Here is a 20031-nt window from a genome sequence, read left to right as displayed (position 1 = left end):
TTTAATACAAATCATATGTGTTTTGTATGAAGAAATATATTTCCTCTGAAAACCCTGCAGTTTTTAGAGATAATTTTTATTTTGTAAACATAAAAATAAGCCTTTTAAAATGTCGGGATGGACAAAACTCTGATTTATGCTTGTGACAAGACTAATTCTTTTAAGTGATATAAAATAATTTGTTTATTAGCTAACACAATTTGTAGTAAGTTTAGGTCATTCATTGTAAAAATTTATCAAGACAATATATGGCTAGAAAATTGAAATACAAAAAACAATTCAAACAAATTTGGATGAATAGTTAAAAGGAATACACATCTTTAGAGAACTGGGCTATAAACTCTAAAACTTTATTCTTCTAAATTTAAATCGCAGATATTTAAATAAACTGCAATGATGTTGATTACAATTTTTATTTTATATCAAGGATCTATTTTTATCTGCAGAAAAACACTTTATTTTATTTATTTATTTATTTTTTTTTTTGGAGCTTTAAATCTATCGCACGACTATACCCGTTGGTTTACGGCAGTGGGTCTCCCGGAGCGTAGACGATCAAAATAGTTTCGGGGAGAAGGAGGAGGAGTCAAAGTTGCCAGCATGGCGCTGACTCTGTATTCTCTCATCCAGAGTGTGATTCTGTGCACTAATGCAATCGCCGTATTGCATGAAGAACGGTTTCTCTGTAAACGTGAGTGTTATCAGTATTATGCATGTTAGTAGCTGATAAGTACACTATTTTTTATGCCTCCTTGCTCCTTTTTCATCCACTCTCTCCCTCTCTGCTGGCATCTTCAGTGGGCTGGGCCGCTGATCAGGGAGTCGGAGGTTTTGGAGATGATCTAGGAATCAAAGCTCAGATACACAACCTCGTCCGTTCAGTTCGCACCGTTATGAGAGGTCAGAGCACTTATCATTTGACAGAAATGTGAAGTCAGTGAACGCATCACTTTAAACCTGTAGACGGGCTTTAAATAATCTTACTCAAGTAGAAAGTAACTATCCAAAATAATTACTCTAAATGTTTAAAGACTAATAAACATATTCCGATTTCCAAATTGGTACTAAATAAAATGTTACAATTATGCAAATTAAATTGTTTTATTTTTTGTAGTTTTATTTTCTAACATGAATGCACATACCAACCCTTAGTATTTTGTTTTTAATCAAGGATATTATTAAGTATAGCAATTTGAGCAATATAGCAAGTATAACAAATATACTATAGACCACATGTGTCAAACTCAAGGCCCGTGGGTCAAATGTGGCCCGTCATGTCATTTTATGAGGCCCGCGAGAGCATAAAAGTTTTCAATTTCTTAAAATAAAAATTGGTGTGTATTTATTCATATCTAGGGGGAATCAGACTTGAAATATGGGATTGGGCAACTATATATTAGGACTTAAACACTGTCCATATAACCTAACCTGACAGAATCATATTTAAAATAATTTATGCTGAAGTAACAAGCAAACATGTTTTCTATGCAACTCTAATTGTCACTTTAAAAGGTTATAGTAAATAAATATAGTAATTTAACATTAAGGAGTAGTTACTTTTATTTTTCATTACATTTACTTAGATGTATAAGTTAAATCTGGCCCTTTAAGGACAGCCACTATGCTGATGTGGCCCTCAGTGAAAATGAGTTAGACACCCGTGCTATAGACTATGTACGTGTAGTGTAGGAAGTATTCTAATTGAATACTTCTTCAGACTAATTGGAATCTATTTAGTTAGTAATAGTTTATAAAATTAAACTTCATGGATACTGCCCCACTGTAACCCTTGTGCTATCCTAGGCACTTTAACATTGGGAGTTGGGTCATCTCGACCCACTAGACAGTGCTCTGAACCTTTTTTCTTCAATGATTTGTGATCTTCACTGGTGTCCATGGATTACATGAAATCTTTCCACCTGTATCCACCTTTGTGATGGTATGGAGAACACGTCAATGGAAGGGTGGGGTCATCTAAGATAGCACAAAGGTTAAGCAAAGACTAAGTATACTTGTTGTACATTTAAATAGAATACTTATTGCCAAGTGAATAACCTACATTTTTCCTATTTGTGCATGAATGATGAATTATTTGCAAAAAAAAACTGTTTTAAAACATCAACTACTAGCAAGTCTATTGTCTGTCTTTGATATTTTAAAATACCTCCACATACCAACAGTCCATTGTAGTTTCATCATGGTTGTAATCTCAAAGGTAAACTTGATTATAGTACATTCTCATAGAATAAATTGTACATATGTAAGAAATAAAAAAAAAGAAAAAGTAACTGAAAAAATGCAGCACATATAATCGGAGTAAAAGTCCTGGAATTTCTTACAAGGAAAAGTTATGTTGCGCATTAAAACTAGTCTTTGAAGCACATTTATTTCCCAAAAAATACTAAAATAAAAGTTACTGGATCAATGGAACTCAAGCCACGTACAACATTGAAGAGACTTAAAAATGTAAGACGAGTCTTTAGTTGTAATTGAAACAATACCATTTCAACATGCTCTTTTACATGAGCGTGATTATCCGTTTTATAATTAAATATTGTGATGGGTGCAGCTTGTTCATGAGTTTTCACTGTATTTCTGTTTTTATAGTGCCTTTGATTCTGGTGAACTCTGCCTGCATTGTTCTGCTGTTGCTGTTTGGATGAAAGCATCCTGGGTAAACCAAAGGACGTCACACATGCCATGGAACAAACTTTCTGTCATGATTTCTCTTGCTCAAAAACACAAAACACTGATAGATTTTATTTTTTTTTACTTCCCAAGACAGGATGATGCTTCTCTCCTCATTTAGAACTTTAGTGCTTCTCACATCCGATTTATCTTGTTCTGCAGGAAGCGTTGAGACTAATCTGCTTTAACGATTTTAATGAAATTACACTATATTTTGTCACGAGTTTAACTGAAGTGAATGTTCAAGTGTCACTGTTTGAAGATCATAAATTGTAACTTTAATCTTGCCAGTGAAGTACAAATGACAGACTTTTGCAACATTTTACTCAGAAAGACTGGAGAACAATTTTTCAAAAAAATTTTTTTTTTTTATTTGCATCTCAGGCTTTTTTAAGAGATTTTTTCTGGTGATAAGTGTTCTGTCAACTACTTTGTGACAGTAAAGAACAGTCTAAACACGGATTTGTCATTCACTCCACTCCACTTATTGATGAACAAAATGTTTTAATTTTTTTTTTTTTACAAAACGTTTTAATTTTTTTTAAGAATGTTGCAATCCAGTGTACTATTTAAATGCCAAATAGATCTAGATTTTGTTGAAAATGGTGAATAATTGTGAATAATGGCATTTATGTGTAAATCTACATGGATACGCTTAGAGAAATAAAGATACAAATTTGATAAAACTGATAAATGAATGTTTTCCTCTGAATTAATTTTCACTAAAAGGTAACATGAAAATGAGAGAATGGGATTATCATGTAGATTAGCAGAAAGCTAGTAAAAATGATGCTCATTGGATAAATGAGGAATGTCTCAGCTGTTTGATCTATATATTTTCTTTTCTTAGGCAAAAAAATACTATAAAACATAAAGTGTGACTATCTTAAGGAAAAGTCACATTTATTTAAATAACTGAATTAACAAAAACAGTTTCAGAAAAGTAATGCAAAATTTATAATATATATATACAAATACTTTAACTGTTACTTTTAAGTTTGTGTCTTAAAAAAATCCAAGTTATATGCGTTGGGTTTTTCCATTTTTTTTAAATTGGTCTGAGTGCTTATGAAGATATTATCTAACTAGTAAAATATACAATAATCCCTGTTATTCTTTTTCTCCTACTTTATTACAGTTTTGCCTTTTTATTCAGAGTTTTTATATGATGTATTATTATATATTGTTTTCTAGTGATTTGTGGTCACATTAATTCACTTTAGGTTGGATCCTGAACACACAGGAGTTAATGGTGTAGAGGTTTACTGGAATTACAAGCATATGTTGATCAGGGAGGTTTACACATTAAAGCCGTTTTGATCTGTGATTAGTCTGAGTTTATCCGGGACGTGCAGAGAAAAATTGAAGTGAAATGCGAGTTGGATACTAGTTTTTTTTTTTTTTTTTATCTGCTGTTTTAGAGTTTTTTTTCCCCATTTTGTTCATAGTATTTCGGTATAGAAATTCATTAAAAAAATGAAATTACATGTGACAAAAACTTTTAAAAAAAGGGGGGGGGGTTAAGAATAACAAAAAAATGATCCAAATTGTTATATTTAAATGAATTGTCCCACAAAAAGGTTTTAAAAATGGTTAATTTATGTTTTCTACGAAATAGTCTAAACAGGAAAGTGTTTATAATAAAAATTGGTTAAAGAAAACAAACAAAAAACATGTTATTCATTATTTAGAGGAAACACGGGCAGAGGATTTGAGGAGTGTTGGCTGGCATCAGGCGGAGAGCTTTTTTATCATTCTGATAATACATCCCTTCTGAGTAAATCTAAAAGAACTACTAATGCGATACATCTGTTTGTAGTTAGTGTGATTGGGCACATATGTTTTTTTAATGCATGATTAAGCAGTTGAAGATAACCCTCTTAACTGATTATGGCCTATAGCTTAAAAAGCTAAATATAAAAAACAGAGAGAATTATATAGAGATGGGGGGGGAGGAAGTGAAAAATATGTTTTTCTCCTGTTGAATTAGACCATATAGTCAAAAAGGGACCGCGTGTATTATTATTTTTAACCATGAATTCCAAATGTTGGCTGCAGGGGGCAGCATCGAGCTGCTCACCTTTACGGAGAAGAAGAAGAAGCGTCAACCGGAAGCCTGAAGGTTAGCTATCCAAGTTGCTTATATTTTAAAAGAATTATCAAAACACATGGAATAGACATTTAATATGGAAAATATAAAATCGCTTTAACAGGTTTTGAGATTTAACGCTTAAACGTATTTTTTGCATATTTATTCAGACAATAAATTATAAGTTCAGATCACAATGATAAATAATATGTTGTAAATACAGAAAACTTAAATAAAAAAAAACAGGGCTGTAGAAGACTTCGGTTGATAATTCTGACACTTTTCTCCTCACAGTAAAACAAAGATAGTAATGCAAATCTAATACTAATTCACTGATCTGTACATTGTGAGGTCGTGGGTATTAGAGGTATTAATTGTACTCTTACTGTGATAACTACAGGAGGGAAATCCAAACATGTCTAAATACAAGGGGATGAGATTCTGTTATATCAATTGGAGACGATCCAAAAATCTGGATCGCAAGGCTACACATAAAACTGGTCAATAATCCTCTCAGTTGGTCATCATTTGAGTTTGATCAACACAATAATCTGGTACATTCTGCCATTACCGATGTGAATTATGATTATGATGGCATTATTATTTTTAAATGGTGCACTGTTGTGGCCGAGCAAGCATTTTTACTGTGGCTTAAAGCTCTGTTTACAGCTGATCTTGCTCAGTTTTGGCAGCTTTGATAATCTGCATTCAACCTGGTTTTTATCTATTATCAAAATTGTATCCAAATGCGTCCTCAGATTGCAGTTTTTATTTTTTAATTTGTAAACTATGAATAATCGTCATTTTATTTGTTAGCTGATCTTGTGTTTCTCCAAAGCAGATCAGCCTAATAATGGTTTCCTTAGGGTGGGGATTTATGCTCTCAGCCTGTAGAAAGGTGTGACATTTACTATACAAACCTCAGTTATTTTCTGATGTAGTTTTTACCACTTTGGTAACCTAAAATCCCATAAACCCAATAAAAAGGTTTTTCCTCTGACAGGCTTCCAACATGGTGGCCAGACCAGACAAGCGGGCTCTGAAGGCGGTGCTCATTGACCTGAGTGGAACTCTTCATATAGATGACACAGCTGTACCAGGAGCACAGGAAGCTCTTAAGAAGTAAGAAACAGCCCACAAAACAGGTACATGCAGTAAATAAACAGCAGAGAGTTCAGTATTTTAGGAGACATTTATGACATTTTGTAGTTTGCATGCAAAAAAGCAAAAATAAGCATTTGCATCAATGTATTTTATTAACCAGGATGTGTGCTCTTCTAATAATTCAGAGTAAGTCCACCATTCAGTCCACTCACATGCAGCATTAGTCATATGGTGCTACAATTGGTGCAGATCTTCTCCATATAGACTGCCCTACTTGTATATAGGAAAACATTTTTTTTTATTATAAACACTGATATGCAAACAGAATCCAGGGAGTTTAGGAAAACTTTTTAATGTTCATCCGTTCCAACATGTTGCAGAAATGCAAAATACACTATGAGAGTATGGCAAGTAATGGTAGCAAAGACTAACTGCAGCTGCAATGAAAAAGTTCAATCAGAACAGCTGTAACTGCTTTCACACTTTTAAATGCTTCTTAGTTTTTTGGAAATAAAAAGACCATGATTAGAGTTTGTGTTGACAAGAAACGAAAGGATTGCATTGTTTTCTGTTTTCTTTTTTTTTTTTTTAAATATGAATTTCTAACATGTTTTAAATGAGCTTTTTTCTCTGGTACCACCAGGTTACGGAACGCATCTGTAACTGTAAAGTTTGTGACCAACACAACCAAAGAGAGCAAGAGAAACTTGCTGGAACGCCTTCACCGTCTCAACTTTGATGTCCAGGTAAAAATGTCAGGCTTGGTACATTTAATAAAAAAATTAAAGGGATTGTTGAAAGTTAAGAATAAAGATGAAATTGTGGAGTATCCTGTGTTTTATTTCTTTCTGTTTTTATACATTTAAATCCACAGGAGAATGAAATCTTCACATCTCTGAGTGCAGCAAGGAGCTTGATAGAGCAGAAAAATCACAGACCTCTGCTGCTGGTGGAGGACAGCGCACTGGAAGATTTTAATGGTGACCCATTTTTTTTTTTTAAATCAACAATTTTTTTATTAAGCAAATGGTCAAAAGCAGCAATTTTAAGTCTCCCGAGTCCAGCTCATGTTGCTTTTCAACTCTATTGGGAAAAAAAAGCCAAAGCAGCATCACACAAAAGAAATCATCACAAATCATAAATTTAGTTGTAGGACAAATACTTGTGAAATTTTTGAAGATAAAAGGATTGTGATTCTTTAAAGACTAAGCTGTTGATGCTTCCTTATACAGGCATTGACACATCAGAGCCAAATGCTGTTGTCATTGGACTCGCCCCAGAACATTTTAACTACCAAACTCTAAATAAGGCCTTCAGGTGAGAAGCGCTTCATCTTTTTTCCATTTAAATGCTTAAAGAATGAGATACTTTTTTGAAGGGATTCTTTTCTGTTGTTTCCACCTCTTGTGCTTTTGAAATGGTTGAGGTTTCAGAATTCTTGATATGAGAATCATTCCTGTTTTTTGTAGCTTTTCTTCCTTGTCAATTCTCCTTAGAATGATTCTGGACGGAGCTCCCCTCATCGCCATTCATAAGGCTCGCTACTACAAACGGAAGGACGGCTTGGCCCTTGGCCCTGGGCCCTTTGTGACAGGGCTGGAGTATGCCACAGACCGGAAAGCCAGTGTAGTGGGAAAGCCTGAAAAGACGTTTTTTATGCAGGTTGATTATTTCTTTCCCTTACAATGGAGCTAATATTTCCACGTTCCTTCTAAATTCTGGTTTCCTGACTTTTGTCTTATTTAGGCGTTGTCTGATTTAGGATGTAGCCCCAGTGAAGCTGTCATGATAGGAGATGTAAGATCAAAAGTTAAAAAAATAAAAATAGAGAACTATGTATGTAATGGAAAACAACACATTGATTATTTGTTTTCTGTAGGATGCTAGAGATGATATAGGTGGGGCTCAGAATGCAGGAATGTTAGGAATTCTCGTCCGATCTGGTGAGTTAACTTTCCTCCCCTCTAGACTTAACTCAAGACATGCTTGCAGATGCTTTGTGTGCACACATTGACTGTATATGAGAACTGGACCGAGTGACCTAAAGAAAATGTTCTACTTCCAGCTCCAACCAAATGAAGTAAATTCAGTCGCCATATTGAAACCAGACGAGGCCAGTAACCAGTGATTAGTTGGAAATCTGTCAAATAATTTGAACGTTTGATGTGGGGGGCAGCAAGTGCCACATGCATTTATTGAGGCATCTGATTGGTCAGTTTATATAGAAAAAATGTTGTTTAAAATTAGGATTAGTAATTATTCTGACTGAGTAACAGCTGTTTATAAGTCTATTGGATTTTGGCTTCTTGGGGCCAGCAAGTACCTCCTGTTTGGAACGCCAGGGGAGCAGTGTCACTCAGTCCAGTCCTCATATACAGTCAATGTTTGTACCTCACAATTATCCCAATCAAACAATAATCTTCCTTGTTTTCTTCTCATATGATTCTGTCATAACTTAAAGGGCCTTCATCATGTTTTCAAACGGAAGGTTTTTAGATGAATACTCAGAAATGAGTGAATGGATCAAAATACCACTTTGGTGTTGGTTCTTATGAGAAACGATCTTTAAAAATACATTTAAAAGCGTAAAAAGTTGATTTTTGCATGACAGACCCTTTTAATTTTCAATATACTTTCTACTGAAATTTGAAATGAGAAATTCTGTCTGCGACTTTTTTTTAATTTTATTTTTTATACCTTCTTTAATTTTTCAGGCAAATATAGAGAAGGAGATGAAAACAAAATCAGTCCACCCCCTCACCTGACGTGTGACAGCTTCCCAGACGCCGTTGAGCACATCCTACAAAACCTGCTCTAACCCACAGCCAACTAAGGAACAACCTGTTTGATTCCCTCAGAGGCTTTTTCATTTTCACCAAGTGCTGCATACTGGTCACCTCAAAAAAAAGCAGCTCAATATCAGTGAAGAATATATGTATATAATATATGTGAAGAAACATTAAACCTGTTAAAGAAAAGAGGATCCTACTGAAGTCTGGTCATTTTTAGAAAAATTTAATACAAGTGGATTATTCCTCTTGAATTTTCACAAACACAAAGGGATTGAGTTTTTTTCACCTATTGGATTGCATATATAAGGAATAAATAACATGATTTGGATTTGTCATATTCACTGTAGATCAATGTGCAGACGGCTAGAAAAAAAAACCCTCAAAACACTAATATTTAAATCAATATTTTATTTAAAAAAAACATTTCTTTCTTTTCTTCTAAAAGAACATTTTAGAAGTGTTTTAACACTTTCACAGCTTAAATGTCATGTATGCCATTTATGGCAACATTTGCAAAACAGATAAATTGTGTTCTTGATGTGTGCGAATTTGTGTCTCTTAAATGTTTTAAAATGATACCAGAAACACTTCTTTTTCAAAAAATCCTTCATGGGTGAAGAAGTTGAGCCTCAGACCGACTCGTATTCTCTCTCAAAGGCGGTGTAGCGGTCCATCAGGCTTCGGGCTGATGGTTTGGTGTGTGCGATCACCTCCACAAAGTCCGCTGTAGTTAAAGCTCCCAGCTGGATGGCGGTAATATCAGAGCCTGATGTGGAAGAAGAGTTATTTGAGCATGATGCATTGTGGGAGGATTGTCTGTCTGATTTTTTTTTTTAAAAGAAGGTCAATGTGTGGCCTTACATTCCTGATGAGACTCCAGAGAGTCAAACACTGTACGGACTAGCGTCATGGCTGCCTCTTTACACACCAGCCTGATATCAGAGCCAGAATATCCCTCCATTTGCTTGAAGACGCATCACAAAAAAATACACATGTCTAAATAAGCCAAGATTAAGGTTCAGAAAATTAAGAGATAACATGAGAAATCCTTCAATACTTCACCTTTATAGAATTTAAAAAGTAACAAACCTCCGCAAGCATTTTATAGTCTAAAGACGTCCTCAGCTCCATCCCTCCTGTGGAGCTGAGAGGAGGAAGCCAATGAGAGATCATTGCTTGGCGAGCAGGAGAAGAAGGAAGACCCACCAGAATTCTCTTCTCTAACCTCCTTAACATGGCGTGGTCAAGTTCCCTAAAATGCATTTTTAAAGCAGATCAAGGTTATTTTTTAGTTCTTACTTGGTAACATCTCATCAGATTTCAAACAATTAGAACAAGGTTTCTATTTAAAAATCTAAAAGTAGTTTTAGAAAACAAGCCTGTTAAGAGAAAACCTTGAAGCAAAGATGTCTGTTTTCATCTCCAGTATTTGAATGTAATAATACAAATATGCTGTCATCATGGTCTGTGCGTGAGTTTTTATAGTTTTTATCATTGACTGTATATGAGAACTCGACAGTGCAACGTTTTTTACAATTATTTTTGTTCTTTATAGCAAGTTATAAACTGACCAATCGGGTTCCTCAAAAAAAAGTGTGTGGTTAAACATTGAGCGTCAGAATCTCTAAGCCCAGTTTCAGTGGAAGGGGTGTGGGTTTCCAGCAAGCTCACTCTTGATTGGCAAGAGTGGTTGCCATAGAAATGAAGACTCAGACAATCACTGCTTACTGACGACATCTAGTTCCAGCATGGCGACGCCAATGTTGCGAAACAACGGCAACTGAATTGACTTCATCTGGTTGGAGCCGGAAGTCCATTATTTTCTATTAGGTGATGTCACACTTGCTCAGTCCAGTTCTCATATACAATCAATGTTTTTTTTTTTTGGTTAAAGTGTTACCAAGGCAGGTTGGAAGCAGCGAGCACAAACACCAGGTCCTCAGATCTGGAAAGTCCATCCATCTGAACCAGCAGTTCTGTCTTCATCCTGCGGCTGCCCTCGTGCTCCCCCCTGACCACAATAATGCCTTCACTTTGCCGCAGTCACATGCATATTTGAAGGCAACCAACCTAAAACAACAGGCTGAGCTCACCCCAAGCTAGTGCCTCTCTGGCCCATCACTGACTCTAGTTCATCCAGAAAGATGGTGGATGGGGCGTGGTACCTGGCCAGTTCAAACAGAACCTGCAGACACACACATCATGTGTAAAAACTTACATATATGTAAAAAGGTACGGTTTATCTGATGGGTGAAGACCTACCCTGACCAGTTTCTCGGAGTCACCCCTCCATTTGCTGACAATGCTGGACGCTGAGATGTTAAAAAAGGTTGTCCTGCACTCTGTCGCCACAGCTTTAGCCAGCAGAGTCTTACCTGTACCTGTGTGTTAGATGGTTGTGGAAGAACGTGCATTTGAATTTTAAAATAAAGATCTTTCAATAGAGTTTTGTCGATTTTTTTTTTTTTTTCCCTCCACGCCTCACCTGGAGGTCCATAGAGCAGTAAACCTTTCCATGGAGATAAAATCCCTGTAAACAGTTGAGGGTACTGCATAGGATAGGGATGAAATCACAAGGGCAACAATTGGCAAAAGCAAAGCATGGTGAAGGAATGAAACTTCCCCAAACCCCACTGCATTTTAAATCTACTTCTTCAGGAACTGCTTTTATTTTGGAGCAGACCAATGAGAAACTGATCTGTGCGCAAGGAAAAGTGATCGACTGAAAGGGAAAGCTGAATCAGAGCTGCAAATACATTACAACGCAAATTAGAATGAATATTATTGGGCAAACAGAAGCAGCCTCAAATCATCAAACTGACCTTATCCCAGAGGAATGAATCATAATGGAGACAAAGTTTGGAATTATACTAAAAAAAGAAGGATGGTGTTCTTCAATAAAAGAGCCCAGCAGAATATATGACAAAGAAAATTGACACGTCTGTCCTTATCTTCATCTGGAAATGTCAGAAGGATGCAGACAAGCTTTATTTGTTGACAATATGAGAAAGGTCGGGATGATGATGATGATGATAAAAGCGTGTGAGGATATTGTCAGTATGTAGAGGTAAAACTGAGCAACCAGGCTTGTGTATACTAAATTCCTGACAGCTCTCCCTGCATTTCTGCTTCTGTCTATCCATCTGTGTACACGTGTTGTCATAAGACCTCAGATATAGATTTCATGTCAGTCTAATAGACTGGCCTGACCCTGCTGCCCTCTGTCTCTTTAAGTCTTGTAAAGGAGATGTATTCATAATCGAAGGCAGGGAACTGACACCAAAATACCAGCGCGCTCATGTGGTGGCCGCACCTTAATGGGATAAACGACGGCCTCTTTGACTAATCGCTTGGCATCTTCCAGACCAATGATGTCCTCCCACCGCACGTTTGGGTTGTGCAAATAGATGTCCTTTAGGGTTGAATACACACACATACACAAAAACAAAGAATGAAGGATGCACGGGAAAGAGCATGTCCTGTTGGAATTAGGTTTGCCTAAATAGGTGTCCTTTAAAATGAAACATCCGATAAGTGATATAGATAGGAGCTGGGCCTTCATTAAGGCATTTATTCAAAACACAGCTCTTCACTGCCCCCTAGTGGACAAAGTCACTTTCAGTATCAAATAATGTTATTAATAATAAATAATAAATGTTATTTTTATGATAGGCACAAGCTCACATCACTAAAATAAAACAATATTTTATATACAATTACACAGGCAGAAAATGTGTTGTTTTATGCTTTCATTGTGAAAATCTTAGTACAGTACCCCACTGATGATTGCAGCCAGCTCCTTCATCTCACCGCTCAACCCAGAAAATCCACTAAGGGGTTTGAGGAGCCGCTCCTGCAACAGAAACTCATAATAGCAATGTGCTCATTCATTACTATAATTAATTATAATGTACACAGTTTATTAAACAAAATATTTAATTATCAGCATACGTTGTAGGATATTTTACTTCATGGGTGTGCAGGTTGTTTTTTTTTACCATTTGCTCTGTTTCAGCTCCTCTGGAAGCGTCATGAGTCACAGTTTTTCCATCAGTCAACTGTCCCAAAAATAAAGTCAGTTATTTCTTTATGGCAAGATAGTTGCTACACAAAAATGTAATAAAATGATATAAAAGTAACAATTTAAGAAAATAATATTTTAAATATAAGGCAAAATTTTTCAATTTTGTAGATATCTTTTTGTTTTAACAAGCCTTCAAAAAGAGATCAACCAAGTAAAATCAATTGTTTCTCACTAATGTTTACATTATGGCTTAACTTTTGGTAAAAAAAAGAAGATGAGACAAGTTGTAGTCAAGTAAGTTTGCATTTGCATAAAGTTAAAATCTGGTAGATAGATTATTATTTATATCCTGGCACTACATGATCTTAGCCTTTAAAAAAAGGGTCACTTTATTTTTTCACATGACTGAAATACAGTAGAACTGTGACCAAACAGTTCCTGAAGGTAAATCCATTTTTCCTTCATTTTTTTAATGATCTGGCGGGCTACATTTAAAGAATACTCTGACACTAGCCTCAGCAGTTTTGGTTTATCTTTGTTTATGTTAACATTAGGTCTTTTAATTTTGTGATTCTCCTGAATTCAGTAGTTACTAAATTGGCACACCGGTATCAACACAGTTTGTGTAATAAATGAATGAATAAGTAAGTAAGTAAATAAATAAAGGGGTTGAAAACAAAACCACACAGAAGGAAAAAACCTGTTTTTACTTGTTGTGATGTATATTTGATTCAATTTTAGTAAAACTTTTTCAGTACCTTTCTGTTTATGTCACCACGTCCAGCTGGTCCACTTTTAAGGGGTGAAATGCTCATCCCAAGTTCTAATGAGTCCGGATCCACTGAGGTCCCATTCTCCTAGGAAAACAAATTCACAGTTGATCATGATATTAAGAAAATTGTCCTCTTTTTATCCTATTTAACAAAGGGGGTTGTCATATTTTTGTTCCAGTAGTATCCATGTACATTGCTGGTGGTCCTCTTGGCTGACTGAAGGTTTGAGGATGAAATAATTCTAGGAAGACTCTTTAAAGCCGAGCAGGAAATCCTGAGGGCAAATGAGAGAAAATGTTGAATTCCTGTCTGCATAAAAAGAAAAACTGGATGGAAGAGACAAGCTGACTCACCTCTTGCCCCCACTTTTCACATTTCTATCGCCTTGGTAGAAAAACAAATAGACACTTTGTTAAACTGTAGTCCCCCGATAACTGAGCATCAACGCTATTCTTTATATCAGGATGGTCATGTGCCTGTTTCTGACGATCTCTTGATAAGTTTGGGATATTTCTGGAACTTGACATAGTGATAACTCTCAAATTCCATTAGCACCATCTCCAGATCGATGTTATCACAAACCTCGAACCTCCTCAGACCTCCATTTGTCTCCTGGTCCAAGGCCATTGCTGCAGCTGCAAAGCTGGAGAACAAACATGATGGCTTTATAACCAGATCCATGTAACACAGCTAAGGCCACATGCTTTATTATACACTGTTACATTACTTCATTGTTGGGTGAGTTGATTTAGCGCACATACCCAGCAGTAAGTGCACGCATGGATAGAAATTGAAAAATAGAATTGAATTTGCTCATCTTGTAATTGTCATGGTAACTTGTAATTAAAAGGGAAAATTTTAATCCAAAACTACAAAAGTTTATTCCTTTTTTTTAATGAAAAAATCTGGAAAATAAAAACCTTTGGTTGGGGTGATTTTAACTTAACTTTTTAAACTCTGGCACAACCTAAAATGGAAAAAAATTCCTTTTTTGTAATAATTATACCCTGCAACCCTTAAACTAAGAACCAAACTTTAGAACACATTTAGAAAACATATTATTAATGACATTATTGTGTGTATTACCCTCCCAAGACAATAGGCAGCATTTGCCTTTTTATTGATTTTGTCTTCGTTTGATGGTTAAAGGTACAACACTGCAACCTTTAATGCAATAAACAGATGGGTGTTTGTAGGATGAAACATTTAAACCATTCAAACTTGAGGATGTCTATTTTGACATGCTATTCCACGGTCTTAGCAGTGTCAATGTACCACAAACTCACCCTTGCCCAAGCAAATGATGGTGGATCAATACTAAAAGGTTCTTCTTCCTCATCTTAGTCTTCAGCTCATCCTGTTGCAAAAAGAAAAAAATAACAATAGTTATAATATTTATTTATTTTTTACAAATATGACTAAACAAACTAAAGAAAAAAACACGTTTCACTAAAAATTTCTAAAAGACCACTGGTTCTATTCGAATTCGGCTTCTAATTTTGATCCAGGGGTCTACAACCTGAGGTGTCGGAGCCACATGCAGCTCCTTTATTCCTCCATTGTGGTTTCTTTTTTCTTTTCGCGGTGATATATCGCGAGACGTGGAAAGTTCTCCCGGTTCCGCTCCCCTCATTCAGCTCCATTGAGTGCACTGCCTTCCTGCTTCCTGGACCCACACCAACTGTAATAGCAGTGGTTTACCGCCCCCCAAAACCGAACAGGGACTTTCTGGAGCATTTTGGAACTCTGCTAACTCACCTATCGTCTCTCTCTCCTGACGTTATGTGTGTGGGGGATTTTAACATACATTTTGATAACAACCACCTCCCCCTCACCAGAGACTTCTGCTCATGCCTGGATAGTCTTGGTTTTTATCAACATGTTCAGCTGCCTACCCATGCTAAGGGACACATTCTGGACCTGGTCTGCTGCTCTGGGTTAACCCCCTCTAACTGTTCCACAGATGACCTTCCTATGACTGATCACCATCTTGTTTCTTTTAGCATCCCCTTGATTTTATCTGAGATTAAACCCACTCGCCTCATCTCCTTCCGAAACATCAAGAATATAAACGTGGATCTGTTTTCTTCTCATTTGGAGCGCATTCCTTTCCCGAACTCGTCCAACAATGATGAACTGGTTTCTTTTTATAATAAGTGCCTTTTAGATGGTCTTAACAATTTCGCTCCTGTAAAAACCCGGTCTGTTTCGTTTGTTAAATCTTCCCCCTGGTTCACCCCTGAACTCCATAAACGGAAAGCCAAATGCCGCCAGATGGAACGGTTCTGCAAAAAAACTGGCTCTCCCCTTCATAAGGAAATCTACAATGAACATATTCTACAATACAAGGACTTGGTTTCTAACACTAAAACGAACTACTTCACTCAACTGATTGATGCAAATAAGGGAAATTACAAAATGTTGTTTTCTCTAATGGATAATATCTTTCAACCCCATAACAGTTTTCCCCCTCATTTTTAATTCAGATGAGCACTGTAATTCTCTTCAGTTATTCTTTAACCAGAAAATTCTAGATATCCATCAACATCTCCATTCCTCCACCTCTCCTCCCATCCCGTCTGACTCGTGTTCTGTAACTCATATATTCACTTCCTTTCTCCTCCCTGATCCCAGTGAAATTTCCCGCCTCATCCATAAGTCCAAACCATCCACATGTTTCCTCGATCCCCTTCCAACATCCCTGGTTAAATCCTGCCTTCCTTCTCTTCTTCCTTTCATTTGTGCCATTATCCACTCCTCATTGACATCAGGTATTGTCCCCTCACTCCTCAAGATCGCTGCCGTCAGACCCATCCTAAAAAAACCCGGCTCAGACCCTAATTCCTTTCATAATCTTCGTCCTATTTCCAACCTCCCCTTCATCTCAAAAATTCTTGAAAAAATAGTCGCCTCCCAACTTTCCCATCATCTCACCCAAAATGATCTTTTTGAACCTTTTCAATCTGGTTTCCATCCCCTTCATAGCACAGAAACTGCCCTACTAAAAATCACCAATGACCTTCTCCTAGCAGCTGATTCTGGACTCATCACCATCCTCATCCTCCTCGACTTGAGCGCAGCATTTGACACCATATCTCACTCCATCCTCCTCCACAGACTTTCAGCCCTCGGTATCGAGTCAACCCCCCTCCGCTGGTTTCATTCTTATTTTTCAAGCCGCACTCAGTTTATTCAACTGAATTCTTTCAAATCCCAACCCTCACTCATTTCATCTGGTGTTCCTCAAGGTTCTGTTCTCGGTCCCCTCCTCTTCATTACCTACCTGCTACCCCTTGGTAATATATTCCGTAAATTCAATATTGATTTTCATTGTTTCGCGGATGACACTCAGCTCTATCTGTCCAGTCAACCCAACTCTTCTATTCCACCTGCCTCCCTCTCCTCCTGCCTGTCTGAAATAAAAACCTGGTTCACCCTAAACTTCCTCAAACTTAACAGTGATAAAACCGAATTACTCCTCGTAGGTTCCAAATTCACCCTTTCCAAAGTTTCTAATTTTACCCTTTCCATCGATTCCTCTCCAGTTTTCCCCTCCCCTCAAGTAAAGAGTCTGGGTGTCATCCTTGATAGTACATTATCATTTCAATCCCACATCAATAGCATTACTCGGTCAGCCTACTTTCATATACGCAATATTAATCGACTCCGCCCCTCCCTCACCATCCACTCCGTCTCCATTTTAGTTCATAGTCTGGTCACCTCTCGTCTCGACTATTGTAATGCTCTTCTCTTTGGTCTTCCCAACAAAACTCTAAATAAGCTTCAATTGGTCCAAAATTCAGCTGCCCGCATCATCACCAGAACTCCTTCCTTCCATCACATCACTCCCGTTCTCCAGCAGTTGCACTGGCTTCCAGTAGCCTTTAGGATTAAGTTCAAGCTCCTTCTCTACACTTTCAAAGCCCTCCATAGCCTGGCTCCCTCCTATCTCTCTAATCTCCTCCATGTTAACACTCCCTCTCGCTCTCTTCGGTCTTCTTCCTCCCTTCAGCTCTCTGTCCCTCCGGCACGTATGGTCACCATGGGGAGCCGTGCCTTCAGTCGCTCTGCTCCCCAACTCTGGAACTCTCTCCCCCCAGACCTCCGCAACACTGACTCCTTTCTGATCTTTAAATCCAGACTAAAAACCTATCTGTTTAAGCTTGCATTTCCGGAACACAATTTCACATTTTCTGTCAGCTGATTTTACTAATGAATCCAATTTATTTATTGTTTTTAACATGTTGTGATTTTATTGTGTTTTACCTCTAACTTTGTACGGTGACCTTGGGTGTTTTGAAAGGCGCTTTTAAATAAAATGTATTATTATTATTATTTTTTTTAACTAAGACATTGAATAAATAATGGGTTCATTTGTTTTAATTAATTGATCGAATGCTACAAAGCTATAAAGCATTCAACCCATTAAATGCTTCTACAATTTTTCAGCTATTTTAACCATTCAACTATTAAAATGTTCAGCTTCTTCAGCTTTTTCCAGCTATGACTTTTGGTCCTTTCAATCCTCAAACTTTTCAAGATAGTGAAAGATTACCAGGACTTTTGCCTCCATTAAAATCCATGGTGAATCATTGGTGCAGGAGCTCGCTGGTTCAAGACCTGGCACTTTTCACAAAAATATCTTTTTTGTTATTGTGCTGTTTTCACTTTATTTATGGACAACTTTGATCATTTCTGTCTTTGTTTTTGCCAATTATTACCCCTTAAGTTTCATTTTCTTTAAGCAATATAGCATTCAACCCTGTATTTTCTTCTGTAAATGCAGCTCCTTCTAGTTGAGTTTTATGATTAGATTTTTTACAGGTCAGAAAGCAAATTAAAATGATGGCAAAAGGTTTATTATCCTTTCAGAGTGGCTTATCATTAGAATAAGCTTAAAGAACATTGTATAAAGAACTCGTACCATCTTCTGCACAACAGTGACTGGTAGCAGATCAGAGGCAAAGTTTTTGAAATAAAAAAATGTTGGCTTTCTTGGATTTTCAAAATCAAGATAAAATGATGCAGTAGAAAGATCTTATTTGGCATCAACTATGTTTTATATTGGAAGGAACTTTTATGTGTTGCTGTCAAAAGTGAAAACAAAAATGTATTATTATTATATATAGATATAACATTATTATATTTCAATTCTTTTAATATTTTATAAATGGATTGGCTACAAAAAGATCAAGTAGATTTTTCTTAATTGTGAAGTGAGACTTTGTGGCTCTCACTGAGCTTTGTTTGGAAAGAAAATGTCTCTTTTAGTGTAAAATTTGCAGACCCCTATTTTTGATCTATTAAAATACAAGTGTTGAATTTGAATTTACAAGAGATTGGAAAAAAAATGTTTAAATTACTTTAAAAACAACAGTGACACACTAAGTAAAACAGTATAAAGGCTATGGAATAAGAGATTCACAAAAAGCAGAAAAGAATACAAACCCCTCCCTAAAAGACAAAAAGACATTATCTCCTAATTTGTAAAATGAGACAAGTTTCACTAGGAGACAAACCCTGCCAGCAGGGGGAGACAAATTTCCTGCAAGTGCACACAACTGATGGGGTTTCTATGGCAACAAAAGAACGCTGCCTCCCTGCCAGTGAACTAACATTTTTTCACGTACCAAAACATTTGTTTATTTTAGAGATTTTTTTAATATACCAGTTCACATTTGATACAACGACCTAACCTAAGTACATATAACTCTTCCTAGTTTAAGCACTTATTCAACACTTGCTAGCTTGAGTTTGTTAGCTTAACACAACTGTATTTTCTGGTTAAAGCCATAACAAACAAACAAACCACCACGATTACTCACCGCCTCTCGAGTTTGATGGGCGATTTTAATGGACTGATAAGAAAGCTCCATCGTGGTTGGAAACCTTATTAAGGCTGGATCATTAAGGCAGTTTTGGGCTGTTTTCAGCTGTGCGCGTTTGTTTAATGCGTCGTTGCTCTCCGGGCTTCCGTACACACATGTGGACCGGAAGTGTTTGAGTCGGCAGAGCTCATGGTTTTTCCGAAGTTAAATATCTTTTGAGACAACTTTCAATCGGGGTGCGATAAAGACTTTTAAAAAATTCTGACGTTGCAGTTTTGTAGAAGAAATCCAAAATGTTTCTACAATTTAAAGATTTCAGTTAAACAATAAAATAATTTGCGTATATCCTCTGCATCCTCCACATCAACCCACTTACTGTAAATACGAACTCTAAATACGGTCTATGGATCAACCTCCCACTCATTTTCTCCTTGAACCTACTTTTTGGTTCTGACTTTCCTTTTTCAGATTACTTCTACTCCATTATGTTGACAGAAATTCTCATGAATCCAGGTGACTTTGTCTTGCAGTTGAAGTTGTTTTGAAATAGAAATTGAGAGCTTCTGTGATCCATTAACAAAAAGTAGTACACTTGAAGTTTTTTTTAATAACAACACTTGATTATAGTTCCTGGGGTCTGCAACCTGTGGCTTTCATGTTCCCTGGATCTTTTGCTTTGAGGAAAAATGTTAACATACTGAATCAACAATGAGTTTGGAGTTTTGGTCACTAT

General features: G+C 36.6%; 3 protein-coding genes across 12 annotated transcripts; 2 read left to right on the top strand and 1 right to left on the bottom strand.

Annotated features, from left to right (window-relative positions):
- Positions 1-488: 488 nt before the first annotated feature.
- On the top strand, positions 489-3382 carry ier3ip1 (immediate early response 3 interacting protein 1). Its single transcript, XM_004074868.5, has 3 exons — positions 489-691; positions 799-900; positions 2608-3382. The coding sequence occupies exons 1-3, from the start codon at positions 601-603 to the stop codon at positions 2661-2663; spliced, it is 249 nt and encodes an 82-aa protein (XP_004074916.1). The 5' UTR covers positions 489-600; the 3' UTR covers positions 2664-3382.
- Positions 3383-4683: 1301 nt separating this feature from the next.
- Positions 4684-8859, top strand: hdhd2 (haloacid dehalogenase-like hydrolase domain containing 2). Of its 7 annotated transcripts, none has more exons than XM_020707811.3 (10): positions 4716-4810; positions 5619-5675; positions 5781-5899; positions 6525-6627; positions 6756-6861; positions 7114-7198; positions 7351-7543; positions 7628-7678; positions 7761-7824; positions 8596-8859. In XM_020707811.3, exons 2-10 carry the CDS (start codon positions 5631-5633, stop codon positions 8697-8699), a joined length of 870 nt encoding a protein of 289 aa, XP_020563470.1. In that variant the 5' UTR covers positions 4716-4810; positions 5619-5630; the 3' UTR covers positions 8700-8859. The 7 variants fall into 7 exon arrangements, with proteins under 7 accessions (XP_011480255.1, XP_020563471.1, XP_078812330.1 ...); XM_004074869.5 differs by having other exon boundaries at positions 4720-4810; positions 7378-7543; XM_011481953.4 differs by lacking the exon at positions 5619-5675 and having other exon boundaries at positions 4684-4810; positions 7378-7543.
- Positions 8860-9066: 207 nt separating this feature from the next.
- On the bottom strand, positions 9067-19472 carry katnal2 (katanin p60 subunit A-like 2). 4 transcript variants are annotated; one of them, XM_020707810.3, is made up of 17 exons: positions 19296-19472; positions 14757-14827; positions 13947-14113; positions 13824-13854; positions 13663-13744; positions 13456-13554; positions 12672-12731; positions 12449-12526; positions 11987-12085; positions 11159-11222; positions 10936-11054; positions 10767-10858; positions 10574-10684; positions 9899-9925; positions 9763-9817; positions 9535-9669; positions 9067-9439 (listed from the first exon to the last, which is right to left on the bottom strand). In XM_020707810.3, exons 1-16 carry the CDS (start codon positions 19344-19346, stop codon positions 9580-9582), a joined length of 1296 nt encoding a protein of 431 aa, XP_020563469.1. In that variant the 5' UTR covers positions 19347-19472; the 3' UTR covers positions 9067-9439; positions 9535-9579. The 4 variants fall into 4 exon arrangements, with proteins under 4 accessions (XP_020563469.1, XP_020563466.1, XP_020563468.1 ...); XM_020707807.3 differs by having other exon boundaries at positions 9535-9637; XM_020707809.3 differs by having other exon boundaries at positions 9763-9925.
- Positions 19473-20031: the final 559 nt, after the last annotated feature.

Source organism: Oryzias latipes, chromosome 12, assembly GCF_053564925.1.
Source record: "Oryzias latipes strain Hd-rR chromosome 12, Olatipes_Hd-rR_3.1".
NCBI classification, from domain to species: Eukaryota; Metazoa; Chordata; class Actinopteri; order Beloniformes; family Adrianichthyidae; genus Oryzias; species Oryzias latipes.
The sequence above is the reverse complement of the archived record's forward strand: the minus strand, read 5'-3'. Positions and strand labels throughout refer to the sequence as shown.

Bases quoted from the DNA above. Each gene is read 5' to 3' on its own strand.
- ier3ip1 (XM_004074868.5), top strand. From the start codon at position 601: ATGGCGCTGACTCTGTATTCTCTCATCCAGAGTGTGATTCTGTGCACT. The intron at 692-798 runs GTGAGTGTTATC...TGGCATCTTCAG, and splicing joins AGAACGGTTTCTCTGTAAAC to TGGGCTGGGCCGCTGATCAG. The intron at 901-2,607 runs GTCAGAGCACTT...CTGTTTTTATAG, and splicing joins AGTTCGCACCGTTATGAGAG to TGCCTTTGATTCTGGTGAAC.
- hdhd2 (XM_020707811.3), top strand. From the start codon at position 5,631: ATGGTTTCCTTAGGGTGGGGATTTATGCTCTCAGCCTGTAGAAAG. The intron at 5,676-5,780 runs GTGTGACATTTA...TTCCTCTGACAG, and splicing joins TGCTCTCAGCCTGTAGAAAG to GCTTCCAACATGGTGGCCAG. The intron at 7,544-7,627 runs GTTGATTATTTC...TGTCTTATTTAG, and splicing joins AAAAGACGTTTTTTATGCAG to GCGTTGTCTGATTTAGGATG.
- katnal2 (XM_004074870.5), bottom strand. From the start codon at position 19,346: ATGGAGCTTTCTTATCAGTCCATTAAAATCGCCCATCAAACTCGAGAG. The intron at 14,114-14,756 runs GTGAGTTTGTGG...TTTGTTCTCCAG, and splicing joins CATCATTTGCTTGGGCAAGG to CTTTGCAGCTGCAGCAATGG. The intron at 9,638-9,762 runs GTTTGTTACTTT...TGCGTCTTCAAG, and splicing joins ACTATAAAATGCTTGCGGAG to CAAATGGAGGGATATTCTGG.